This window comes from Drosophila arizonae, chromosome 2 (genome assembly GCF_054131065.1).
Source record: "Drosophila arizonae isolate 15081-1271.41 chromosome 2, UAZ_ARI_1.0, whole genome shotgun sequence".
In the NCBI taxonomy this organism is placed as follows: Eukaryota; Metazoa; Arthropoda; class Insecta; order Diptera; family Drosophilidae; genus Drosophila; species Drosophila arizonae.
In genome coordinates, this window is record NC_142922.1 from 27,681,210 (window position 1) to 27,703,876 (window position 22,667).

Sequence of the window (22,667 nt, forward strand, 5' to 3'; positions counted from 1 at the left end):
TCAATTTCATCAAGACTTTGTGGCTCTTACCTCCTCGTTGGGCGCCAGCACGTTGAAGTAGGCGCGCAGCTTGCCATCGATGCACTTCTGCACGGAGCACTTTTTCAGCTCCATTTCCATGTTGGCCAGCGCAGCACTCAGCTTCGTCTCCAGATCCTCGCGCAGGATCAGACTATGGCCACGATCGCGCAACAGCGTGCAGGCATCATCGTAGAGCTGGCGCGAGGAGTCAATGACCTCCACCAACTTGGTGCGCAATGAAGGACCCTCCAACAGCTTGCCCTGCGGGTGTATGGACTCCAGGGCCTCGCTGGCGCGGCAGGCCACCTCATACAGATCATGCTGCAGTGCCGGATGTGAGATGATCAAGAACTTCACCCACTTGACCAGCGAGCTAACTGCCTCGATGAAGTTCAGCAGCACATAGCACTCGCGCTCCGATATGACCTCGTCCGTGGACACGGCATGCTCGGAGGCGGTCGAGGAGGTGTCCCGCTGTATGGATATGCTGTGCTGACGCTGCTTCTCCTGCCAGGTCTTGAGCGAGACCTCCAGGCTGCGGTTACGGCACAGCATCTGGACGCGATTCTTGTGCAGAATGCGTATCATGCCCGGCGGCTGCAGCCAGGCCTCGCCATCCACCTGGATCGGTATCTCCTCGTCGCCCAGTATATTGATCTGCACGCTCTGGCACTGGGCAATGCGATGATGCTGCAGATTGATCAGACGCGACGCTGCCATCTGCACCGACCCAAAGACGGCGACCACCTCCAGCACACGATCATCGAAGCTGGGCGGCAGAAAGATGTCCTCCTTCTTGCTGCTGTTGCCCCAGAAATTGGTGCCGCCCATGAAGCTGGGTATATTCAGTATGACAATGCCCTGCAGCTCTGGCAAGGGTATGCGCTGACCATCGCACTCCAGCTGCACGCGCTGCTCCAGATTCTTGCAGGTCTTCTGCAGCAGCTGTTTGGAGCCGAGCACGCCGTACCACATATAATTGCGTGCCCGGGAGCGACATTTCTCCGGATGCTCCTCGCGTTTGTTGTGAAAGTCGAGCGAGATCTTTGCATCGATGCCAATGCCAAAGTAATTGTTCATCACACACTTCTCATGGTAGCCGGCGAGCAGAGTCTCATCCGGATCCATCAACGGACTGACGGCGGCGCACAGCGTGTCCGCATTGGCCATCAGGCACTTGGATATGAAACCAGTGCCATTCGCTAGATCTGTAAAAGAGATGGGCAATATTTTAATATGAAATATATATTGTAATATATAATATAATAACTGAATTTAGTAATTGAATTAAGTATAGATAAAACATAAAAAGAATTTGTATAACATTTTTATTCGTAATCAAAAAATTAGTTCTTCATTCTCTCCGGTTTCATCCACGGAATTTTACTTACTGGGCCAGTTGGGCAAGCGAACGATGGGATTGATAATGGGCAGCTTGCGATTGGTCTCTTCTGGGGGTGTGCGCTCTTTATCCTTGCCGGGCTTTTCGTCCTTGTCGCCGGCGCTAAAGTGCTCGAAGCCGAAGAGAGTGGAGCCCATGAAGAGACTCGATTTGGAGCCCTTGAGTGTCTGCAGATTGGGCAGAGCTTCGTTCGGCTGCAAGAAAGAGTCAGCGATTAGATGGAGCTGGGAAGCAATGGGCCATTGGTGTCAAAGAGCAACTGGAAAGTCAGCACTAACTACGATACAAAGAAACATGTGGATGTGGCTGATTGAGAGAGCGAGAGAGTGAGAGTGTGTGTGAGCGGCTGGAGTGTGAGGTTATGTGCGTGTGCCAGTGTTGTGTAATAGAGGACGCAGGTTTCACAAGTGGAGTTTTCAGAGATAGAAAGGGAGAGAGAGAGAGAGACAGGACACTACTTGGAAATAAAAATGGAAAACTTATAGAAAGCAGAACGTATTTGAGATATTAGCTTTGGTTATGGAAATTGTTAAGTATTTAGTATTGGTTAACGATAGTTTATAATATTGGGTATGAGGCAACACTACTTTTCAAGACGACAACACGTGTGTAACTCAAGAAAATCAAATCAAATTGACGCGTGTGCTTTAACCACAAACTGAAACGAAAGCTGAGACTTCAACTGGCACTTTGTACAGGGGATATTACTAGAATATATTGCATAAATCTATGTATATATATATGTAGTTATTTCATTTGCTGGGGTAGCGGATATACATCGAACGATCGATCGCACGATCAAAGTAACAATCGATTGAGCGAACGAACGAGCGCATGGAACGAACGAACTCAGGAACGCAGTAGAAAGGAGAGACCCCGACCTCTGGTTAACGGGCTTACCAGCGGTATTAGCGGCCTAATTAGCGCCAGGGTTGCCAGGCGAATGTCTGGTTCGGCGACCACAAAGAAACGCACACTGAACAGTCCGTAGGTGCGCTTAACGTTCAGTTTTTGGTTTCTCTTCTAAGAAAATGGATTTCGTATTCGCGAAAAAAATAATATTATGTCTATGTGTGATTATATATATAAATATATACTAATGTGTATATAGAATGTATGTGTATGTGTGTGTGTTTGAGTGTGAGTTTGAATGTGTGTTAAAGGCTTTTCAGTGTTGTGAAACTAAAAGAGAAATTCATACAAGTAGTTGACATAATTTTGAAATACGTACCAATTGATTTGTGCTTTGTTAAATATATATTGTATTTTCTTTTGTTATATTTAAGTTTGTTTGCATATATATAATTCTATATATATGGTATTATTGTAATTGTATTGATTGATTTTGTGGTATATCGTTTTTATTGAAATAAAATCTGGTTTTCATAACTCAAGCGCAACTAGCTAAATTATAGTTAATGTGGCAAATAATAATAAAAACAAATATGGTATGTTTTGTTTAAGTCACACGGTTCCAATTTATTTATTTTTTAATATTCAGCTAAATTTTTTTTTAACTCTTTTTTATTTCTTTTTTTATTTTCAATTGTATAAGTTTATGACAAGTCCTCATCAAATCTATTAGTATAAACAAAATAATGAATTTACTTTAACTACAGAGAGACTTTTCCCTTTCAATGTGAACTACGAAACAATTAAATAAATGTTATGTATGACTAGATGTAAATTTGCACCGAGAATAGCCCTGTGTATTCCGTATTAAAATGCTATAATTTTTTACTTTAAATATCGCGACAATTCAATTAGAAACAATTACCTAAATTCACATTTGTCTGAACGAGATTTTTTTGATTGGATTTCGGCATTGCCATTGCTCGGCTGACATACATATACTTTCACTTGCTGATGCAGTAGTGCCAATGTAAGTCGTATATATATATATGAATATATATATGGTATATATATATATATATATATTATGTATATATATATGGTATATGTGGGGGGAGTGAGCTGTTTTGGGTCAGGACTTACCTTGAAGAGACTGCCACAGCTAATTCTACGACTAGCCGCTGGTGAACTGCTGAGGAAGCGCGCATGTTCCGGGTCCAATGTTAGGAAATTTGGATTGAAACCGGAATGTCGTCGATCTTTATCCTTGTCATAGTCGCGCACAGCCAAGCTGGGCGCATGGCTCGAGTGACGTCGTATCTCCGAGGAGTTCAACGTTCGTACACCGAGCAGCGACGACGAGGTCGCCAATAAGGACGCTGACGATGCTGATGATGCTGTTGGCTTAACGGAATCACCACGCAATGGTGTTGGTGGCCTTACAACAACACTTATCTGTGGATAGTTGGGATTTACATCATCAAAGGATTCTTTCTTACACGACTCATCAAAGGTAATGCGCTTTACTTCTTGTCCATGGCCCGACTTCTTAGTGGGCGATGTCGACGAGGCCATTGCCGATTCAAGGGGCTTTACTGTACTAGTTGTTGACGTTGTTGCTGTTGTTGTTGATATTGACGATGATGTTGATGTTGTTGTTGTTGAGGTTGTCGTTGCATTGTTTATTTCAATTTTAATTGCAGTTTCCAGCTCGTCGCTAGTCGTAGTCGTTGTTAGGTTTCGATACGTTCTGGTTGGTGCTGAGTTTGTGGGCGTGTCCGCCTCTTCGTTTTTGCCATTGTCATTGTGGTTGTCACCGCTATTGCGATCAAGCATTAGCTGCTGTTGAGATACGATTGTTGTTGTTGTTGTATTTGCATTCAATTTCTTGAGTGAAATGCGCTTTTTGGGACGCTTCACATTAGAGAGATAGAGAGTCGCCAGGAGCAGGAGTTATATATATATATTTTTTGGATTTGATTTCGGTTCGATTTCGTTATACATTTAGTTTGTATTATTTAGAGTTCGAGTTTGGAGTTTTGGATTTGGATTTGAGGCAAGCAAGTGAACGTATTCGGTTTGTTAAATACACACGAAAAGAAAAGTTTGAAGAAAGAAGCAAACGGAGAGCAACAAAGATTTTTTACCATAAGTGGCCATGTCGGAGCACTTTCGATAAACATAACATAGCTATAGCTCTATATATAAATGCATATATCTATATGTATATATACATACATATATGGGTATATATATATACAATTTACCTACTTTGGGCCGGATCGCCGGTTAACACATACCTTGAAACTCTGACGCGCTATATCGTTACCTTCCACGAACTGCGCCAGGCTGCAGTACCGCGGCGGCTCCCGTATCTTCTGATCGTCGCAACGATTGTCGATCTCGAATACAATGTTCTCGAATCCGAACTGCTGCGGATTGTCGTCGCTGTCCATGCGTGCGAGCCCGGCTTTGCGCGGCGGTGAAGAGTTGCGTCGCCGCGGATGCGTTTTGCTTTGGACCAAGGCGCTCAGCGATTTCTTGCGCGGCGGCTTCGTTGGCCCCGCATGCTCCGAGCAGAGGGTGGTGGTGTCATCCGTGATGGTGTTGTCCTGCAGCGCATTGGTGATGTCATGGCCCAGCACCGAGCTGATGTCATCCATCAGGCTCTCGCCGGGCATGGGCTCCGTCTCATCGCTAGTCTCCGGCGAATCGATGTGCGTAAAGTTGTTCGCATCCAGATTCTACTCAAGTATAGTGATTTTATTCATAGAATAAGTAGATTCAACCGTTGGGGCTTCCCACTCACCTGTATGATGTCGCCCAGGCTGTGACCCGGCTCGGGCTTATCGAAGATCTCGGATGCCACACTGCATTCCTCGTTGCTGATGGCGGACAGCACATCGCTCGCCTCTCCGCCTAGATCCTCCGACGACGACTGTTCCTGCAAAGGCAAAAGAAGAGCCAACTGAGTTTCGTTCTCGATATCTGGTTAGATAATGCCATACAGTGTTGGTCTGGGCATCGGTGTCAATGATTGTGAGATTTTCGCTCGTATAGACATTTTGGGATTGGGGGGTTACGACAATGCCGGGTACCTGTAGATTACAAGTGTGTACCAGAGCACGGTGCGGCTCCTGCGGTTCGCTTTTCTCATTGACGTCGGCCTCCTCCTTCTCGCTCTCGACCTGACCGCTCGCAGTGCGCTCCTTATCCTTGTCCATTTCGCGTGTCATGTAGTAGGTGCGCTCGAAGACCTCGATCGGTCGATAGTTGGACAAGGGATCGACTATCGGTTCGCTTGTCATGATCGGCACTCGCAGGAAGTCCACCTTGCGCTCGGTGGGCGTATTCTCGCCTGCCTCGCTGCTTGGCGACAGACGATTGCCCGCATCATCGATGTTGGCGCCACCGCTCAAGGACAAGCGGCCAACGCGATAGACTGTCTCCCCGCTGGCGCCCTCCTCTATTTCCTGGATGACCTCCGGCACACCCGAGCTGCGGCGACTGTCTGCAAATTGACGCGGTGCCGGCAAATTGATGCTGTTGAAGAAATTCTCATCCACTGAATCGCGACGCGTGTCCGGCAGCGGCGATATGCAGGTCAGCCGCGATGTCTCCATTGTCGGCGAGATAATATTAATGGGAGGTATAATTGGCAGCGGCGAGCCGCAGGGCGTCGAGTCTCCCGAATTCGTTATTGGTATCTTGAGCGCCTCAAAGGGTGTAATTGAGAGCTTCCGCTGGTAGCGCTTAGGGCGGCCCGGTTCCGAGTGCTCCACCACATTGTAAATGGCGCGCTTCACACTGTTCGCTCGGCACTGCAAGGCCTCCTTTTCGCTGGAGCGCAGTGAGCGGCTATTGCGACGCTCTTTTGAATTGATATTATCCTTTTCAGTTTTTTCAATAGATATATTCGGATTGCTGGAATAAATAATTAAATATGATTATCAATATTTTAAGTCTACTAAATAATGTTTTTAATATTTTAATATTATTAATTTTGTGTTATTTATATAAAAAAGTTGCTCAACTAATTAACTTTAGTTATTTAACATTTGAAATTTCGCCCGCATTCAATAGTAAAGCCGTTTTAAACTGCTTGCATATCATGCAGTGCATCTGCGCGGCAAGCAGTGCAAATCGTTAAAAGTGTAGCATACTTTTAAGCTGTCCGGAAAAGCTTTCTCAGAATTTTTAAACAGATTAACATACATTTATAAAAAAGTTAAATTAAAATAAAATAAAATCAAAATTATATTGATTTTTTTGCACAATATGTATTTTTGACTTACAGAAATGATGGCCGTGCCGTTGTTAAGGGCCCACTACGCGATATTAAACTCCTTATGGTGGCTACCAAATCGTCGCCACTGTGCGTACCCAGCTCCTCCTCCTGCAGAGCATCCAGCAACATTGTCAGCTTCTGTCTAAGAATGTCACATTTCATAGCCAGCTGCTCGTCGTCCTTGTGGTGCTCACAGATGCGTGAGACCAGCTCGTCGACGGTGTCGCACAGGGAGCGCGTGGAACTTATCAACGTTTGCGTATCGTTCGTCTCGACTATGAAGCGCAAATGGTGATTGGCCGACGTGACCATGCCCGTGAGCAGAGCCTCCTGTTCCGTGGTAATCGACATCTTTGGCATCTTGGGCACCGTGATGGCTTTCTCGAACACCATAATGCTCCAGCGATCCAGCATTTTGGTGCTGGCCGACTCGTAGCGCTCCAATATCTGGGGCAGGTGGGTGTCATCATCGCAGCTGGAGCCCCAGCCCAAGACCCGGGCCAGATCGTTGCCCGTGCCCAGCGGCATGACAGCCACCTGGCATTGTTTCTGTCAGGGAATTAAACGAGCAACAATATAGAGCGTCGATCAAGATAGGAGAGTTAAAACTTACGTGCATATTGAAACGATCGATTTCGCTGAGCACCCAGCCGACGGAGCCATCGCCGGAGCACACCAGAATGCGGAACATTTCAAAGTGGCGAAACAGTCGCAGACCCAGACTGGGCCCCGTTGAGATCAGATCGAATACCTGTGCCGGATTCAACAGCTGCTTGAATCGTCGCAGAAACTTGACGCCCTGATTATCGCCGGACTTGGAGTTGACAAAGACGAGCAGCGGTGAAAAGTTGCCCTTCGGACTGACCACGTCCCAGGCATCGTCCGTGCTAATTGAATGCACGCTGGTGGGCGGCACCACGGACAGCTTGGCGGGGCCAATCGGACAGACAATCGGCATTTGCGGTCGACATGCCACGTGCACCGTATCCCTGCACCAGAGGCAGCGCCAGTCCTGCAACCGCAGCACCGATCCGCAGGTCTTCTTGCAAACGGCACACACGGCCGATACGGGCAAATTGCCCTCCATCCATTGATGCGGCATAATGAGGCTGCCGTCGGGCTGCTCAATGATGTCCTTGCCGACCGTTGCCAGCGTTGTCCACTTGCAGTTGGCAATCGCCTTGGCCGCACACCGCTTGTGCACCTTGCACTTGCACACCTCGCAGCTGAGCCCATGCGACGTGACGCCAGAGAGCGCATCGCGGCACACATTGCAATAGGTGGGTCGCGCATGGGAGGTCGCATACCAGTGATGATGATTCGAGAGTATGTCGTGCTGATCAATCAGGAAACTGTCGCCACGCGGACGCTGCGGCGCCGTCGCTGTCTTCAGAGATCCCAGCCAGTCCTCCATTTCGCGTCTGGAGTCGGCGCACAGCACCAGAGAGCGGGTAGGTGTTATTATCTGCAAGAGAGATGTGAATTCCATGATCGATCATTTTCGTTTTATGGGTACGAAAGAGGTTTATTAGGGGTTTGTTGTAGTGGTGTGTGTTAGAGACCTTAATGCATATACATATGTATATTCCTCATCAGGAATAGCTGACTTGATTGAGCCCTGATTTGATGCCTATGAGAGCTAGAGACTAGAAATTTGTTTGGGTACCTATGCCTATACATGCATATGTATATAGCAAGTGCAGAACACTAATGCTAATTCAAGTGTTATAGAATCAAATCGACTTCAAAATGCAGCTATCAAACTATTATCTTACATGTTTTTGGATCTACATTTAGATACATATAAAACTTTTATTTAATTATTTATTTTTTTGCATATCAAATTTTAGCAAATTCCTTAAATTAAAGGAACATAGCCAATATGTGAATGAGTTTGCATTTTTTTCTTTAAATGACAAATATTCAAATTGCATTCAAATTCGTGAAGGAACTCAGAAGTTAGTAAACAAAACGTTTGGCCAATTGGCAACAGAACGTGCCACGCATTTTCCCATACATACACACATTTATACATTTATATGTTCAAATGCGTGAATTCTAGCATGTTCCATGAATCGCAATTGAGATTGAATGTTTGATTTTCCAGCTATTGTCCAAGTTTAGATTTTATAGATGGTGCTCGAGGTGGCGGTGCTGCTAAAGGCGGTTATTGATCCTGAACTCCAGGTGGCCGCTGGGATTCTTTATTTCTCAATTTCTGTTGTTGTTATAAATATGATGTGACTGTATTATTAGATTTCCCAGAAAGTCTCTATTCAACTCAAGAGTCGTGACTTCGTGTATGCTTAAAGCTAAATGTTTGGCTAGAGATTTCTCTTATAAAGCAGAATCAGCATTTTCCTTTTCTTTTTTTTTTTCATTTTAGTTATGAATAATCATTTCTGTTGTATTACGAACAGTTGCACATGTTCAGCTGTGTGCACATTTGCTTATAATAAGAGGCACACACACACATACGTATAGTTACATACTAACCACATGCAAGACTCACTTATTAGTTGTGTAATCAAAGATGGGTCTATTAGTTTCTATGGCCTCATTAACATGCAAATAACTCTCATATTTATGATAATATGCAGACAGGAGCGCCCGCCACGCCTTCTCAATAGAGTGGAATGTGCTAAACAATGCGCCAAGCCCTCAAAGTTCAACAAAAGCTGTGTGGGGCGTATTATTATGCGCCTCCCAGCGCCTCCCAGCGCCCTCAAGCTCCCCCTTCCCTCATTTCCTTACAGTCACAATTAATGTGGGATCTACTCTGGCATACGCAACAGCAGAGATAATAATGAGGCCAACTAAAGCACGTCAGCTACCTGATTATGATTTGCTTGTCGTATTGCCTAATTTATGGCCCGCATGTCCTTCACCGTGCCTATCCTTGGCAGGCGCTGATGCTACTGCTGCTACTGCTGCTGCTGCTCGTTTAGTGGCCAAGTTCATTCGGGTAATTGATGTTACAAAGTTTTTGTTGTATGATTAAATTAATGAGTTAACATGGCGTCTAGCCAGGGACCTTGGGCGAGCCTTGGCCATGTTTGCAACTTTTATTAGCCAAGCGAGCCAAAGAGATGAACCAAACTAAATCGAATCGAGCATTGCTTTACTCTAGCATATAGAAGGAAATCAAGCTCAAGTATACAATATAGAGATTCGTAGCCATAATACGCCCTTTTAAAGGCCACAGTTCAATAGGTACAGTTGACCCATTTAACGGCAGTTGACATGCCATGCCACATGCCACATCCCACATGCCACATTCCGCATGCCGCATGCCAATGTCATAGCTGGCTGACACACATTGACTGTATCCACTACGGCATGCAGCGCATAATGGATATGTGGAAAGGTTATGACCACGTCAACAATATAATCTACTTGCTAGGGCCAACCCAGAGACAGAGAGCAAAAATGAAATAAGCCGCTGCCAGTTAACGTCCTGAGTCCACAAAACGGAGCAGGAGCAGGAACCGGGCCAGGGGCTAATCCCAAGCTCGACTGCAAGCATTGTGGTGCACCTCAAAAGCTCATTGAGCTAGAAGTGCCCAGCTGCAAGTTTGCGAAACGAAAATCAAAGATGAGCGAGAACTATTTAAGGGGTCGACATGAGTTGGCCAGAGTAAACACAACTTAGTCAGACCTAATGCAATTTAGCCGTAGCTCATGGTATACTATCCAATATAGAGGGATACCCTTATTGCACATCAGTGCTGGGGTTAGGTGTGAAGTAGGATAAAAGCATTAGAAAGCAATTTGGATGGTTGACTGGCTTTCAAGCGGCAGCCACAAGTCAACCTCATCTCTAATTACATTCTGTGGCATTAATTGGACTTAATTCGTCAGCTGACTTTGGCAATGACTGTTTGAGGTTTGCTTGAAAGGTTGCAATGTTGCAATTAGTGCAACCAATGCCACAATCTAACCGCATCAACAGATATTTGCATCAACCAAATCGCTATTCTCACTGAGCTTTTGAGCTCCGCAATCGCAATCGCATTCGCATTCGCATTCGCAGTCGCTGATGCACTCGCCCCTCTCACTCGCCCCCGCTCTGCCTGCGGACTTTTGCTATTCAATTAATGCCCCACTGCACGTGCCTGGTCTCTTGCCACCTGTCTGTGGCACTTGCAACATGAATATGCTTTCATGGCTGGCTGGCGCCTGCGGTTTACCTGTCACTCACTCACATTCTCTTTGTCCGCACGCTGGGCTGTGGCACTGGTAGCCTGGTAGCCCCATTGCTGGCTGCCTGCAGCGCCCGCCCCGTCTGCCACGCCCAGCTCGCCTTTCACTGGGGCGGAAATTATTTGCTTTTTGGCCAGTGACCATAAGTCGGCAGCACTGCATTATTGCACGGTATTCAATTACCTTTAAACTTTCACCCATCGCCTCTGGAGCATTATTCAATTTCACTCTCTGATCATTTTCAATCGAACTTTGAGTTCCAGAAGCGAAGCCCGATTTCAACTATTGTGAGAAGTTTAACTCAGTTAATTAAATGTGAAAGAGCGTATTTCACCTCCGCATATTGAGGTTGCCAATAAAGTTTTCGAGTTAAGATATTATATATAAGGTAATTAATTAACTGTAAAGTTAAGTTTATGTAATACCATATGCATATTGATGCCAGCGAATTCTCAAATTGAAAATTATCGGCTAATTTAAATCTTTTTAAATCAAGATAATATTTGGTTTATATACATGATGAAAAGTGATAAATGAACAAATATATAGATTGAATTGGAATATGGGATCATTAAGAGAATCGAAAGATATTAGCATTTCAGCCATAATATCTTTATTTTTTGCAGCATAAGTCGATCAAGATTTTGATTTATGATGTGCATCAATAGCGGGAAAGAAAAAAGCACTGGATAAATGTGAAATCTGCTTTCATCTTCTTGCTTAGCAAATATTGTTAATTGATAATAATTGTCAATCGTTTTTCGATGTCTTTATATAAGCGTCTTTCACTCCCACTCTGATACAATACAATACTCAGAAGGCAACTGGTTACATTGGTTGCATTCAACAAGCTCATTTGCGATCGACCAGAAACATTTTTTCCGCTCTGGCTTTTACCGTCTTTTGTATGTATTGGTATGCATCGTTCACAGGCTCACTGACTCAGTCTCATTTTGCGAACATTAATCGTATCTCTTCCTAAAGTGAGTTCGATAAAAGAGCGTCACACGAATAGCCTATGAGCCGAAAGCTCATTATCAGAGCCAGAATCCCGGTTGATTTCGCAAACGGATCGAAAAGGACAAATGGGTCAAAGATTCTTGAGAGATATGTTTTCATCACATTATTAATGTGCACCAATGATATAGCAGAATATCAATATGTGGATTAATGAAAATTATATTAAGTTCTGGTATGAGTTTTTTATAATTTTTATTTATTTTATTTTTATACCCTGAACCCATTTTCAATGGGAAATCAGGGTATAATGGTTTTGTTGAAATGTATGTAACAGGGAGAAGGAGGCGTGGCAGACCCCACAAAGTATATATATTCTTGATCAGGGCGACGAGCTGAGTTGATTTGGCCCTGTCCGTCTGTCTGTCCGTCTGTCCGTCTGTCCGTATGTATGAACGCGTCGATTTCAGAAGATATAAGAGCTAGAGACTTCAAATTTTTTTTAAAATGTCCGTAATTACAGCGCGCATATCAAGTTTATCATTAAAAATCGATAACTCATCCCGATCTTTTTTTATCGATAAAAACCTTATCGAAAACCAGTTATAAAATTATATCTTCTACACCTTTATTGCTAGAGTCTCCAAATTTTTAATGTATGCTTATATGCAATTTATACAATTTCGGTTTTTGTTAAAATTTACCCCCCACCCTTAAATTCACCCCCTCACCCTCACTTTTGTAAAAAGCGTATATATATAATCATAATCTGAAAGTTTCATGAAGATCGTACGTCTACAAAAAAAGTTATTAAGCAATTAAGTTTTCATAGTAAGCGCTCACTGCAGCCCATACGTGTTTATGCGTGGGGGCTTGTGAGTGTATGTGTATGTATGTGTTTGTGTATGTGTGTGTGCATGTGTATGTGTATGTATGTGTTTGTGTATGTGTGTGTGCATGTGAGTTTGTGTATGCGTTTGTGTCTGTATGCGTGTGTGTGTATGTATGCCTGTGTGTGTGTGTGCGTGTTTCTTGTGTAAGCTGAAAGACGCGAAAAATTATTGAAATATCTATTGCTCCAAGGGTTCAGGGGATCTCGTAGTCGAGCAGTCTCGACTAGAGCTTTCTTACTTGTTTTATTTTTTATTTTTGAAATGGATATAATTACTTTAAAGTGCCCAAGAAATATTAACTTATCAAATAACGAAATCTGTGATTGATAGTTTAGAGGTTTTTTTTTTTTTTTTTTTTTTTTTTTTTTTTTTTTTTTTTTGGTTTTAAAGAATTTTGATTTTCAATGTAAGCGCAGATCGGGTTAGTGAACAAATACTGTTGTCAAGTAGAAGAATGTATGCCCAGAGACTATTTTAAAAGCTGTAATATCTACTTTAAATTAAAATTTTTTTTTAAATGAATAATTAAACCACTTTGATTAATTATCCCCAACAAAAATGAAATATTTATTTAAATCAAATAATATGGTGTCAGCAACTGTTGGCACAGACAAATTTACTGTTGGGTTGTTTGCTCAACACTTGGCTAAATCTAAGCTAAAGTTAACATGCTGAGAGTAAAGCAACCAGAAAAGTTATACTAACAAATCTGAATGACAAATGGTTGTTCAGCAAACATCATTATTTCTTAAAATTAAAATTGCAAATAGACCGCAAGAACAAAGCGTAATAGAAGTTTATTATTCATATACCATTTCTTTAAATGTATGTATTTATTTTGAAGCGTTAATGGAATGGGAAGCAATAAAAATTGAAAACTTTTAGAATGTACATTAACAAGACATAATTAGTTTAGGCAGACCGCAAAGTGCCACAGAGATGGCTGGCAGAGTGGCTTCTATAAGCAAATTGATATTTTACAGGAGGCGTAAAATGCTTGCGGTCACTGTAATGCAGTTAAAGCACTTGAAAATGACATTGACATCAATTTTATAGGCAAGGGCAAAAGGGAATCGTATATAGCAGAAAAGAGTCTGAATAAAAAAATAATAATAATAAATAAATAAAATAAAATGATAATGTAAAATAACTGAAAAAGAAAAAATTACATAACTATTGAAATGAATGTAGAATTAGGTCAACGTGACAAATAAAACTTCCGAGTTGTGTCTCTATAAAGATTCTAAAAATGAGAACAATGAACTCGGGCTTATGATTTACAAAGACAAGGCAATAATTTATATACAAAAGTTGCGGGAAATGTTTGTTTTTAATGAGTTTCTGCTGGAATATTTATGAGAGCTTGCCTCAGGGAAGACCAGTCGAACAAAGTATTTAGGTAAGCAAATTGGGAATTAAATATATCTGTGCACGATAAATCAACAGTTCTAATGCGTATATCTAAATATTGTTCTTGTTCACAGCTGAATTGCAACTAATTTGTGTTTTTAAAGTATTTCAATTTCGGGCAAAATCCGCTTTGCTTTTTGGGACCACCACTCAGCTCAGACGCCGTGGCATTACAATCGAGTGTATGTGTATATATGTATGTGTGTGTGTGTGTGCTTATCCCATCTGTGGCAGTAAATGTTAGTATAACTGTATTTAGCTTCCGGCTGCAGACACAAGCCCTGGTGCGCTCCACTCGCTGTGCACTCCAATCAAAAAAACAAACAAAAACATGCCTGAGCTGGAGCTGCTGTCAGAATTCATTACGCCGAAGACGGGGAGTACATTGCCATCGGTCCCGGCTGCCACGCATCATTTTGCCCCAAAATATTCATGAGTTGGAGCACTCTCAGCTGAAGAAGTAGCAGCAGCAGCAGAAGCAACAGCCACATTACGCATACGCCGAGTTGTCCCCGAACAGCGCTTGAGAAGCGGCGGTGGTGGGCTCTGGATGGGCAGGCCAAACGAAATGATATTGGAATACTTTAGCCCACATCTGAACATTGATGAGCACATCTCTCTCTGTATCTGTATCTGTTCGCTGTATTCCCCAGTTCACGCACACGTTTCTTGCATGTACACACATATATAAACATATATATCGTTATATATGTATATATTTTTTTTCATTATCGCGTTGAGCCGCCCAGCGCAATGTCGAAATTACTTTTGAAATTTTAATGGCCGTCGGCTATTTCGCCAAAACACACACATACACACACATACAGACAGACAGACACACTCACAGTTACAGTCATATACAGCTGATGTATAAAACTTTTTATGACGCAACGAAAGAGGCTGTCAAAACGTAACACGTGGCGTATGAGCTACAAGCATAAATATTTACAGGTTTTTATCTGAAAGCTCGATTTGCATTTGCCAGTTTAAGATTTAAAAGCAGAGCAACAAATTTGAAAAGCTCAACTTGCGCTAAATATCAAAGCCCAGACTGAGTATCAAGACCGAATGAGAGAAAAAACAGTCCTGTAAGTCCTTGTGCCGCAGTATGCACAGCGTTTTCAAGCGCATGACAACATTTTATATACAGTTTCCTTTTATGAATTTCAGCTAAATTTCAAAGTTCAAGGGCACGAGGGTATGTGTGTGTTACCTGGCACCGTGCTAAACTCATAAAGAAGGCGTGCCCACGTCTCTCTCTCTCCTTTGCTCTCTTGTTATGATTGTTTCAAATTTCATATACGCCAGCTGCTGTCGGCACCGCGGGACGGCGCCGCGGGTTTGCCCCTAGCCAAGCGTTTAAGGAACTAATAATTCCAGCGCTTTGTTCTCAACGAATTTCATGGAAATCAGCGTGTGAACATGCCCTTATGCATATAAGTGGGGGCGATATATAGATGCACATCGAAATTGAAATTTATGGCACAATAAATTGAAAATCATAAATTTCAGTGTGAGTGGAAGAGATTTCAGAAAGCGTCTGCGAAATAAATGAAATGAATAAAGTTGGCATGCAACAAATATAAAATGAAATATTCAAGAATATTATTTGATTATTTTTCGAATATAGAACAGAAGAAATAATCAAATTAATTGATTTGTAGTCAGCGAACTTTATTGAATTTGTTTGAGTATAACTTTACTTGTTTTTTTTTTTTTTTTTTTTTTTTTTAATTGGTTTAATGGAAATTTTGTGATGATTTTCATTAGAGTAAAAGCTTTCATTAACTTTAGCCCTTGCACTCATGAATCACTTTTGTAATCGACTTCAACTACAATTAAGATGCTGCTGATATTAATATAATAGCAGTACACATATACACATGAGTATATCTATAATTGAAAGGTCCATCATATGGAAATTTATGTAAACTGAATAAACTTTGTTTTGGAATAACTTTGCTTTCATCACATTAATTTATTAAAAATTCGTTTTCATTTTGGGTTGAGTGAGAAATTATTCATTAGAATAAAAGCTTTTACCAAGTCTGAGCCTTTCCATTCATGAATCAAATTTCTAAACCTTTTCTGGCAGCCCCGCTCACTCTGCTCTTCGAGCCAACAAATCTCCTTTTATCAAGCTAACAAATCTCTTATTGTGAACAAGTTTTTCACTTTTCCACATTCATCTAGAAAAGGCGAATGGACCCAAAAATGTGCTCAGCGGCTGGAAATTGACTTTCGCTTGGCTCCCTGATTGTTTGCTTTGTTCAATGAATTTATTTGAAAAGCATTATAATTAGGGCCTGTCAACTACATTATGCCATAATGTAATCCAGCTAATATGCAGCCAGCAATATTTGATGACTTTAATTATGTTGAATTGGATTCCCAAGTATTTGCGAGCTGAACTATTTGAATTTGGCTGTCAATCAGCTGCAAGAAGCCACAGCTGAGGCACTTGATTAAAATATAATTTACAGCCAGCACTTAGCGTTCGCTTTTCAAGTACAAATGCACACATACATATCTGTATGTGCGAGGCACTGAAGTATGCGAAATTGTCGGAGTCAATCAAGCTGATTGATTGCCTTTGCATTCGAAATGGTAGCGTGTGTGAGTGTTGCGAATGTCTGAGCCCAGGGCGCCTACATCAATTATGCAGGGCGGTGGCAGCTGCTGGCTGTGTAACAATAAAATAAGAGCGGCGTCTGTTAATTGCGCCGCCGCACATCATGGCGTATACGTAATGCGCAATATTTGTTAAACTTCTAATTGAGCGTCAGCAGCAACAACATGCCTGCCAAAAAGTTCAAATCAACAACAACAACAACAACAGTGGCAACAAGAGAGCCCTGACGCTTCAAAGTTTGGCCTGAGCTCTGTCAAAATTGGGCTTTTGTTAATTACGGATGACTTGAGTGAGAGAAATATTTGTCAGAACTTCGAGAGTGATTTTTAAATTGGCTTTCGCTTTTGGTTCTTTGGTTCTGGCTTAGCTTCGAATAGTTGTTGCATGTCAAATTTCGCAGACAGCCGTTGGTTAGAATCCAATTATACTGATTGGATTTATTTTGTTATGAATTTCTTATGATAAATTACATATTTTTCAGTTGACAGTTGTTGACATGCCAAGATAAGCACAGATTATTTTGTTGAACTTTTGTGATATTTCACATGTTTAGGCATTCGAGTTTTAGATAAGCTAAGGTAGTGCAGATGTTTGGCGTCTTTATTTTATATACATACATAATCAAAATATATTCAATAGTTTTTAAAAATCAAAATAGATTTTTTAATATAGATCATATACTATAAATATGCCTATAGAAGAATATCATTATGCATAAATCATAATTTTGTCAAACTTATAATAAATAAAATAAAAATAAATAACACACAAAAAATATACGAATAATATAATATATAATAATTAAATATATAAAAAAATATATATATATATATATATATTTGTATTATTTTAATATTCGACTCTAAATGAAATTTTCAAAACAATGATTTATAATAATTTTCAAGGAATTTTTGAATGAGAACTGCTAGTAAATGGGATAAATGTTAAAAATACATGCAATAGCCGTAACTTTGAAGCATGAACATTTCAGACATGTCTAGCTCTACTTGGGAGCATTCACAGCTGGCGGCAAACATCGGATATACCAAAGAAAACTATTTTGTTTATTTGCTCACACTATAAGCTGAGCATAAAGGAAGAAATTGTAAACATACACTCGCACAATAAGCACCTGCAGTCACACGTGCAATCACACATGCAGTCACACACGACTGCAGACAAATAGATGATACAACATTCATTCAGCAAACACAACCGTCAGCTGGGTCTTAGGTGGCATTGTGCGGAGTCTCCCATTTGAACGGCTGGCAATCGGAGACCGCAAAGAACTTGTTAACAGAGCACTTAGCACAACAACGACACCAACAACGACAACAACAACACATATATAAGTTGGAAGCTTGAAGCTGGATGCAGTAAGCACGTGCCTGCTTATCTCTTACAAATTTGTAGCCTCAGTTTACAGCACTTTGAACATCTATTTAAGTAGTTTTAAATTTTTACATTTTTGCCCATATTTCTGTTATACTCTAAAGAATCAATTTCCATATTATAAAAATCTATATATATAAAAGAAAGTTGTGTAAAAGTGAAGACTGCTTATAACTTGATTTGGGCTGAACCAATTTTCATGGTTTTTGATTTGTTGGATTTGTCTCCGCAACGAGTTTAGTATAGGGTCTTAAAAATACTGAAAAAATTTGCCGAATACTTGAAAAACGTGGTTTTTTCCCCAAATGTTCAAATTTTTTTTATACCCAGTAGGCTTGGTAACAGTGACAGTTTTGACAATAGTGTAGAAGTAAATAAACAAATGTAGTCAGTCAGTCTACGGTCTCCTGACCTCGAGCAGACCTGACTATTCAAAAAAAAAAAAAAAAAAAAAAAAAAAAAAAAAAAAAAAAAAAAATTTTCAAATCAAAAGGAAAAATATTTCAAATCAAAAATCTGCAAAAAATCAAAAGATTAAAACCTGACTGTTCAAAAAATAAATAAAAAATTAAAAATTCTAAATTAAAAAAAAAAAAAGGTAATTATTAAAAAGTGTATTTTTGGCTTTTTATATTTTCGGACTTTTAAACTTTATAAATATTTCAAATCAAAAATCTGCAAAACTTAAAAAAAAAATCAAAAGATTAAAACCTAACAATCAAAAATAAATAAAAAATTCAAAATTCGAAATTAAAAAAAAAAAAGTTAATTATTAAAAATTGTATTTTTGGACTTTTACAAAAGCTAAATATCTCGAAAGTTCAGGTATTTGTTTGTCTCAAACATAAATTTGTGTAAATTATTTATATTTATATTTCTCGATTGTTTTATATGGTTTTGTGCGAGGGCAGTATTACTATTAATAAAAATGCCGCGTCCTAGAAGATCTAATCTTTCCCGGCGGACCCATAATGCAATTAGGCAACGGAATAGCGCGAGTCAATTATCTGACGAAGAGCGAGAAATCGCCCGAGAAAGGCTCCGCGTTAGTACCCAGGGAAGAAGGGCCTTAATTCGTGCTTCTCAAAGAGAGGCAGCCCGTGAAATGGCAATAAGAAATGGTTCAAGGATTGATTTGAATCGAGCAGCGTTTCGATATGATTGCACCATTGATTACAGCTTGAATCGTTTAGTTTGCATTGGTCCAATGGACGTTGTTTGCTAGCATTGTGGCGCATTGAAGTTTGCTGGTGAAACGCCCGGTTTGTGCTGCCTTAGTGGTAAAGTGACATTGCCATTAGCGGTCACCATAGCCATTGCGTTCCCTGCTTTATGGCGAAACACTAGAATCACATTTTCTAGCGAACACTCAAAAATACAATGCCTGTTTCCAAATGACATAATTTGGGGCGGAAAATATTGGAGACGGATATTTAAGGTAATTTACGTTAAAAATTTTATTTTCTATGACTGCCAAAAAAAAAATTTTGAATAATGTAGTTTGTTAGATTTCTGTAAATAGTGTTTGTAAATATAACTATAACTATGGCTTTGAATTTAAAGATTCAAGGCCAGATTTGCCATCGCATTGGATCATTGCAACCTATTGAAGATGCACAGCAAAAATTCTTGCAAATATACTTCATGGGCAATATGGAAGAACAACTTGACCGGCGTCAAGAAATGAACACAGCTATGAAAAGAGCAATTCTCCATGATTTGCATGCTTAGAAATTTAAACCAACCAAAACTGTGCAATGGAACGCGTTTGGTGATAAGAAAACTGATGAGCAATGTGATTCACGCGTTGATACTCAAAGGAAAATTTAAAGATGAGGAAGTTCTTATTTCTAGGATTCCGATGAGCTCAACAGATATGCCCTTTGAATTTAAACGAATTCAATTCCCGCTTCGTCTTGCCTTCGCCATGACGATCAACAAGTCACAGGGCCAATCTTTGACTATTTGTGGCCTCAATCTAGAAAATGCGTGTTTTTCTCATGGTCAATTGTACGTGGCATGCTCACGTGTTGGCAAACGATCCGCATTATTTGTTCTTGCACCCGACCAAAAAACGAAGAATGTCGTTTACAACAAGGTGCTTGAATGAAAATCCGATTAATAAATTTATCAGTGTATCCCAGCCTGAACAACATAGCTTTCAACAATTTTTTACCTAGAAATAATATAGAGGGCAATGCAACGTTTGCCGGGCCAGCTAGTATTATTATATTTAAGTAGAAAATGACAGTGTGTCCTGTACTCTTAAATTTAAAAAATGTTAAACACAACACTTTTGTATGCAGTAATTGATTAAAAATAAAGGTGCCCATATAAATAAATAGTTTTTAACTAATTTTATTTGAGTCGAAATATATTTTTTGACACTTTAATTGCATGAAAAATAGTTTCATTGAGTACGCGTTATTTAACAAATTTTTCATTAAGAATAGCCTCAGGCACATTATTATGTAGGAATTTGTTGTTTTAAAATATAGTTTCAATAAATAGCGCGCACAAAAAGCCTGAAGAAATACTCATGTTTTTATTCGTATATCCATTTAATACGTGCAGCAGGCATTAAAAGTGCTGCAAATGTGGATAATTTTCCTTCATTTTAATAGTTTTTATGCACACATGTCGACAGGTGGCTGACATCAAAATCATTTTAATTGAACATTCATTTCTGTTTTTTCCAAAAAATAATTTGTATTCATTGATAATAACTGACATGTTGCATCCAATATATTGGTATTTATTGCACAAAATATGAGATGTGGAAATGGCATATTGATATATTTAATAGAGCCATCAATAAATAAAACTGGATGCAGATGTATTCATATTCGAATATGTTATTTTTTATAATAAATGTAAAATGCATTTATGTGATACAATATATAACATTGTTCAGTACAGTTGATTCCTTTTTACTATATTTATATATATATTGTTATTTAATTTTTCGTTATATATATTTTAAACTTTAAAATTTAAAGACAGATATTTATTTTGCTCCTAGGAAAATGTTCGATTTATCCATGCGTAAGCACTTAACTTTTCATTTCTGGCCACATGCTGGAACTCTTTTGAGTCAACCCGTTCCTAGAAGCTCTCACACCTAAGGAGCAGGAGCATCAGCTACTTTGCCATATAACCGATAAAAGAGAATAATAAATTGCGGCAAAAGCCGTTTGTTGGCGCAAAGACTTGCGGTTATATATCCTGAGCCCAGGTTAGAAAATTTATGATTAAATTTCAAAATATATATTAGTATGTGCTTATACATACTTTTATCATGGTACAGAAACGACAAGTGAAACATAATTTAATTGAGTAAGCCAGACTTGCAAACACCCTGTAGGCAGACAGCTTGATAAAGAGTAAGCTTAGAATTTAACTATTTTCTTGTTAGATTATTTATTGTAATATAATTATAATTATATAATTATATATAATTAATTATAATTATATATATATATATTATATATTATAATTAATCATATTACGAATTAAATATTTTTTTCAAATTTAAAAGTTATTTATATAGCAGATATTTATTCAAATCTTATTCATATATTGATTACTGTAGACGTTGTCAGCCTCTTCACAATATGATTTTCAATTTCACAGGGTATCAGAATTCTGCAGGCAAACGTGGGTGGCATTTGGCGAAAGCCCAGCAAATAAATGCGCTAATTTTGCGCATCAAATGCTGCGCATTCGTGTATAAAGTAATATAAATTTAAATATTTCGGCTCGATATGCTGGCTTGAGCATAGGTCTTATAGAGGTTAGATCTGTCTGACTGGCTTATAAGTATGCTACAGCAGAAATAAGTAGCTGTCTATGGGGCCCTGGGCTGCTTATGCTAATTTGGCATGCAGAGCGCGTCAAATGCAAACATTTTGCTTTGTTTCTGACAACTAATATCGATGGTATTTGCATTTGGTTTCGTACTGGTATCAGTGTAGGACTAAGGGTCCTTTTCGCAGCTGCTCCGTCTGTAATTGGGTGTATAAAGGGATAAGATGGCGTTAGGGGATGCTCTTCCATCTCAGCAAAGAAAAATACAGCGAAAAACAGCCAACAATATTTGCGTGAGGCCAGACAATGGCAAACAGGAAATGAGCTCCGTTATGCCTTGTTTGACGAGACAGTCCATAGACCGTCTCTAAGGTGTACCGCTTATTTACTGCTGCCTTTCATCTCTTCACACTTCGTGGCAACGAGCACAAGTTGAGCACACGTTGAGTATATGGTGAGAGTCTCGCAACTGGCCCTTGAATCATTCAAGTCGAGCAATTTGTACAACTGTTGGCCTCATAAAAGCAAGTCGAAGATTTAATTGCGGCCAGAAGCTGCTAATAAAATATATATGTATGTGACGCCAGTGTCAAAAGTTAGCAAATTAAATTTTTACAACTGAGACGATAACTTGAGCTGGGAAGGTGACTAACAAAGGCAGGTGTTGTTTAGCTACACAGCCAGGAATTCGTAATAAGTGCGAGAATAAAGCAATTTATAGCTGCCATCAATTTTGGGAATGAATAAAATAGAAAAATTGTGGCAGCTAACGATTTTCTTGTATTAGAACGGGCGCAGTTAGCTAGTTGA

The 22,667-nt window shown here is 40.0% G+C and overlaps 1 protein-coding gene and 1 long non-coding RNA gene across 10 annotated transcripts in view; one reads left to right on the top strand and one right to left on the bottom strand.

The window, feature by feature from the left end:
- LOC108612699 (diacylglycerol kinase eta) overlaps positions 1-22,667 on the bottom strand; it is a 65,278-nt gene that overhangs the window by 3,500 nt on the left and 39,111 nt on the right. For 2 of the 9 annotated variants that reach the window (XM_018005661.2, XM_018005710.2), the window contains 9 exons: positions 7,177-8,028; positions 6,571-7,112; positions 5,284-6,199; positions 5,085-5,219; positions 4,576-5,019; positions 3,419-4,189; positions 2,324-2,446; positions 1,413-1,617; positions 31-1,229 (listed from right to left, as the gene is read on the bottom strand). In XM_018005661.2, coding sequence (XP_017861150.1) covers positions 31-1,229; positions 1,413-1,617; positions 2,324-2,446; positions 3,419-4,189; positions 4,576-5,019; positions 5,085-5,219; positions 5,284-6,199; positions 6,571-7,112; positions 7,177-8,028 — 5,187 coding nt within the window. The remainder of the gene's footprint in view (positions 1-30; positions 1,230-1,412; positions 1,618-2,323; positions 2,447-3,418; positions 4,190-4,575; positions 5,020-5,084; positions 5,220-5,283; positions 6,200-6,570; positions 7,113-7,176; positions 8,029-22,667) is intronic. The other 7 variants (XM_018005678.2, XM_018005685.2, XM_018005737.2 and 4 more) reach the window with 7 other exon arrangements.
- On the top strand, positions 18,147-20,207 carry LOC149270687 (uncharacterized). The gene is made up of 2 exons (XR_016271649.1): positions 18,147-18,875; positions 18,962-20,207. It is a non-coding gene; the product is annotated as an uncharacterized LOC149270687 (long non-coding RNA).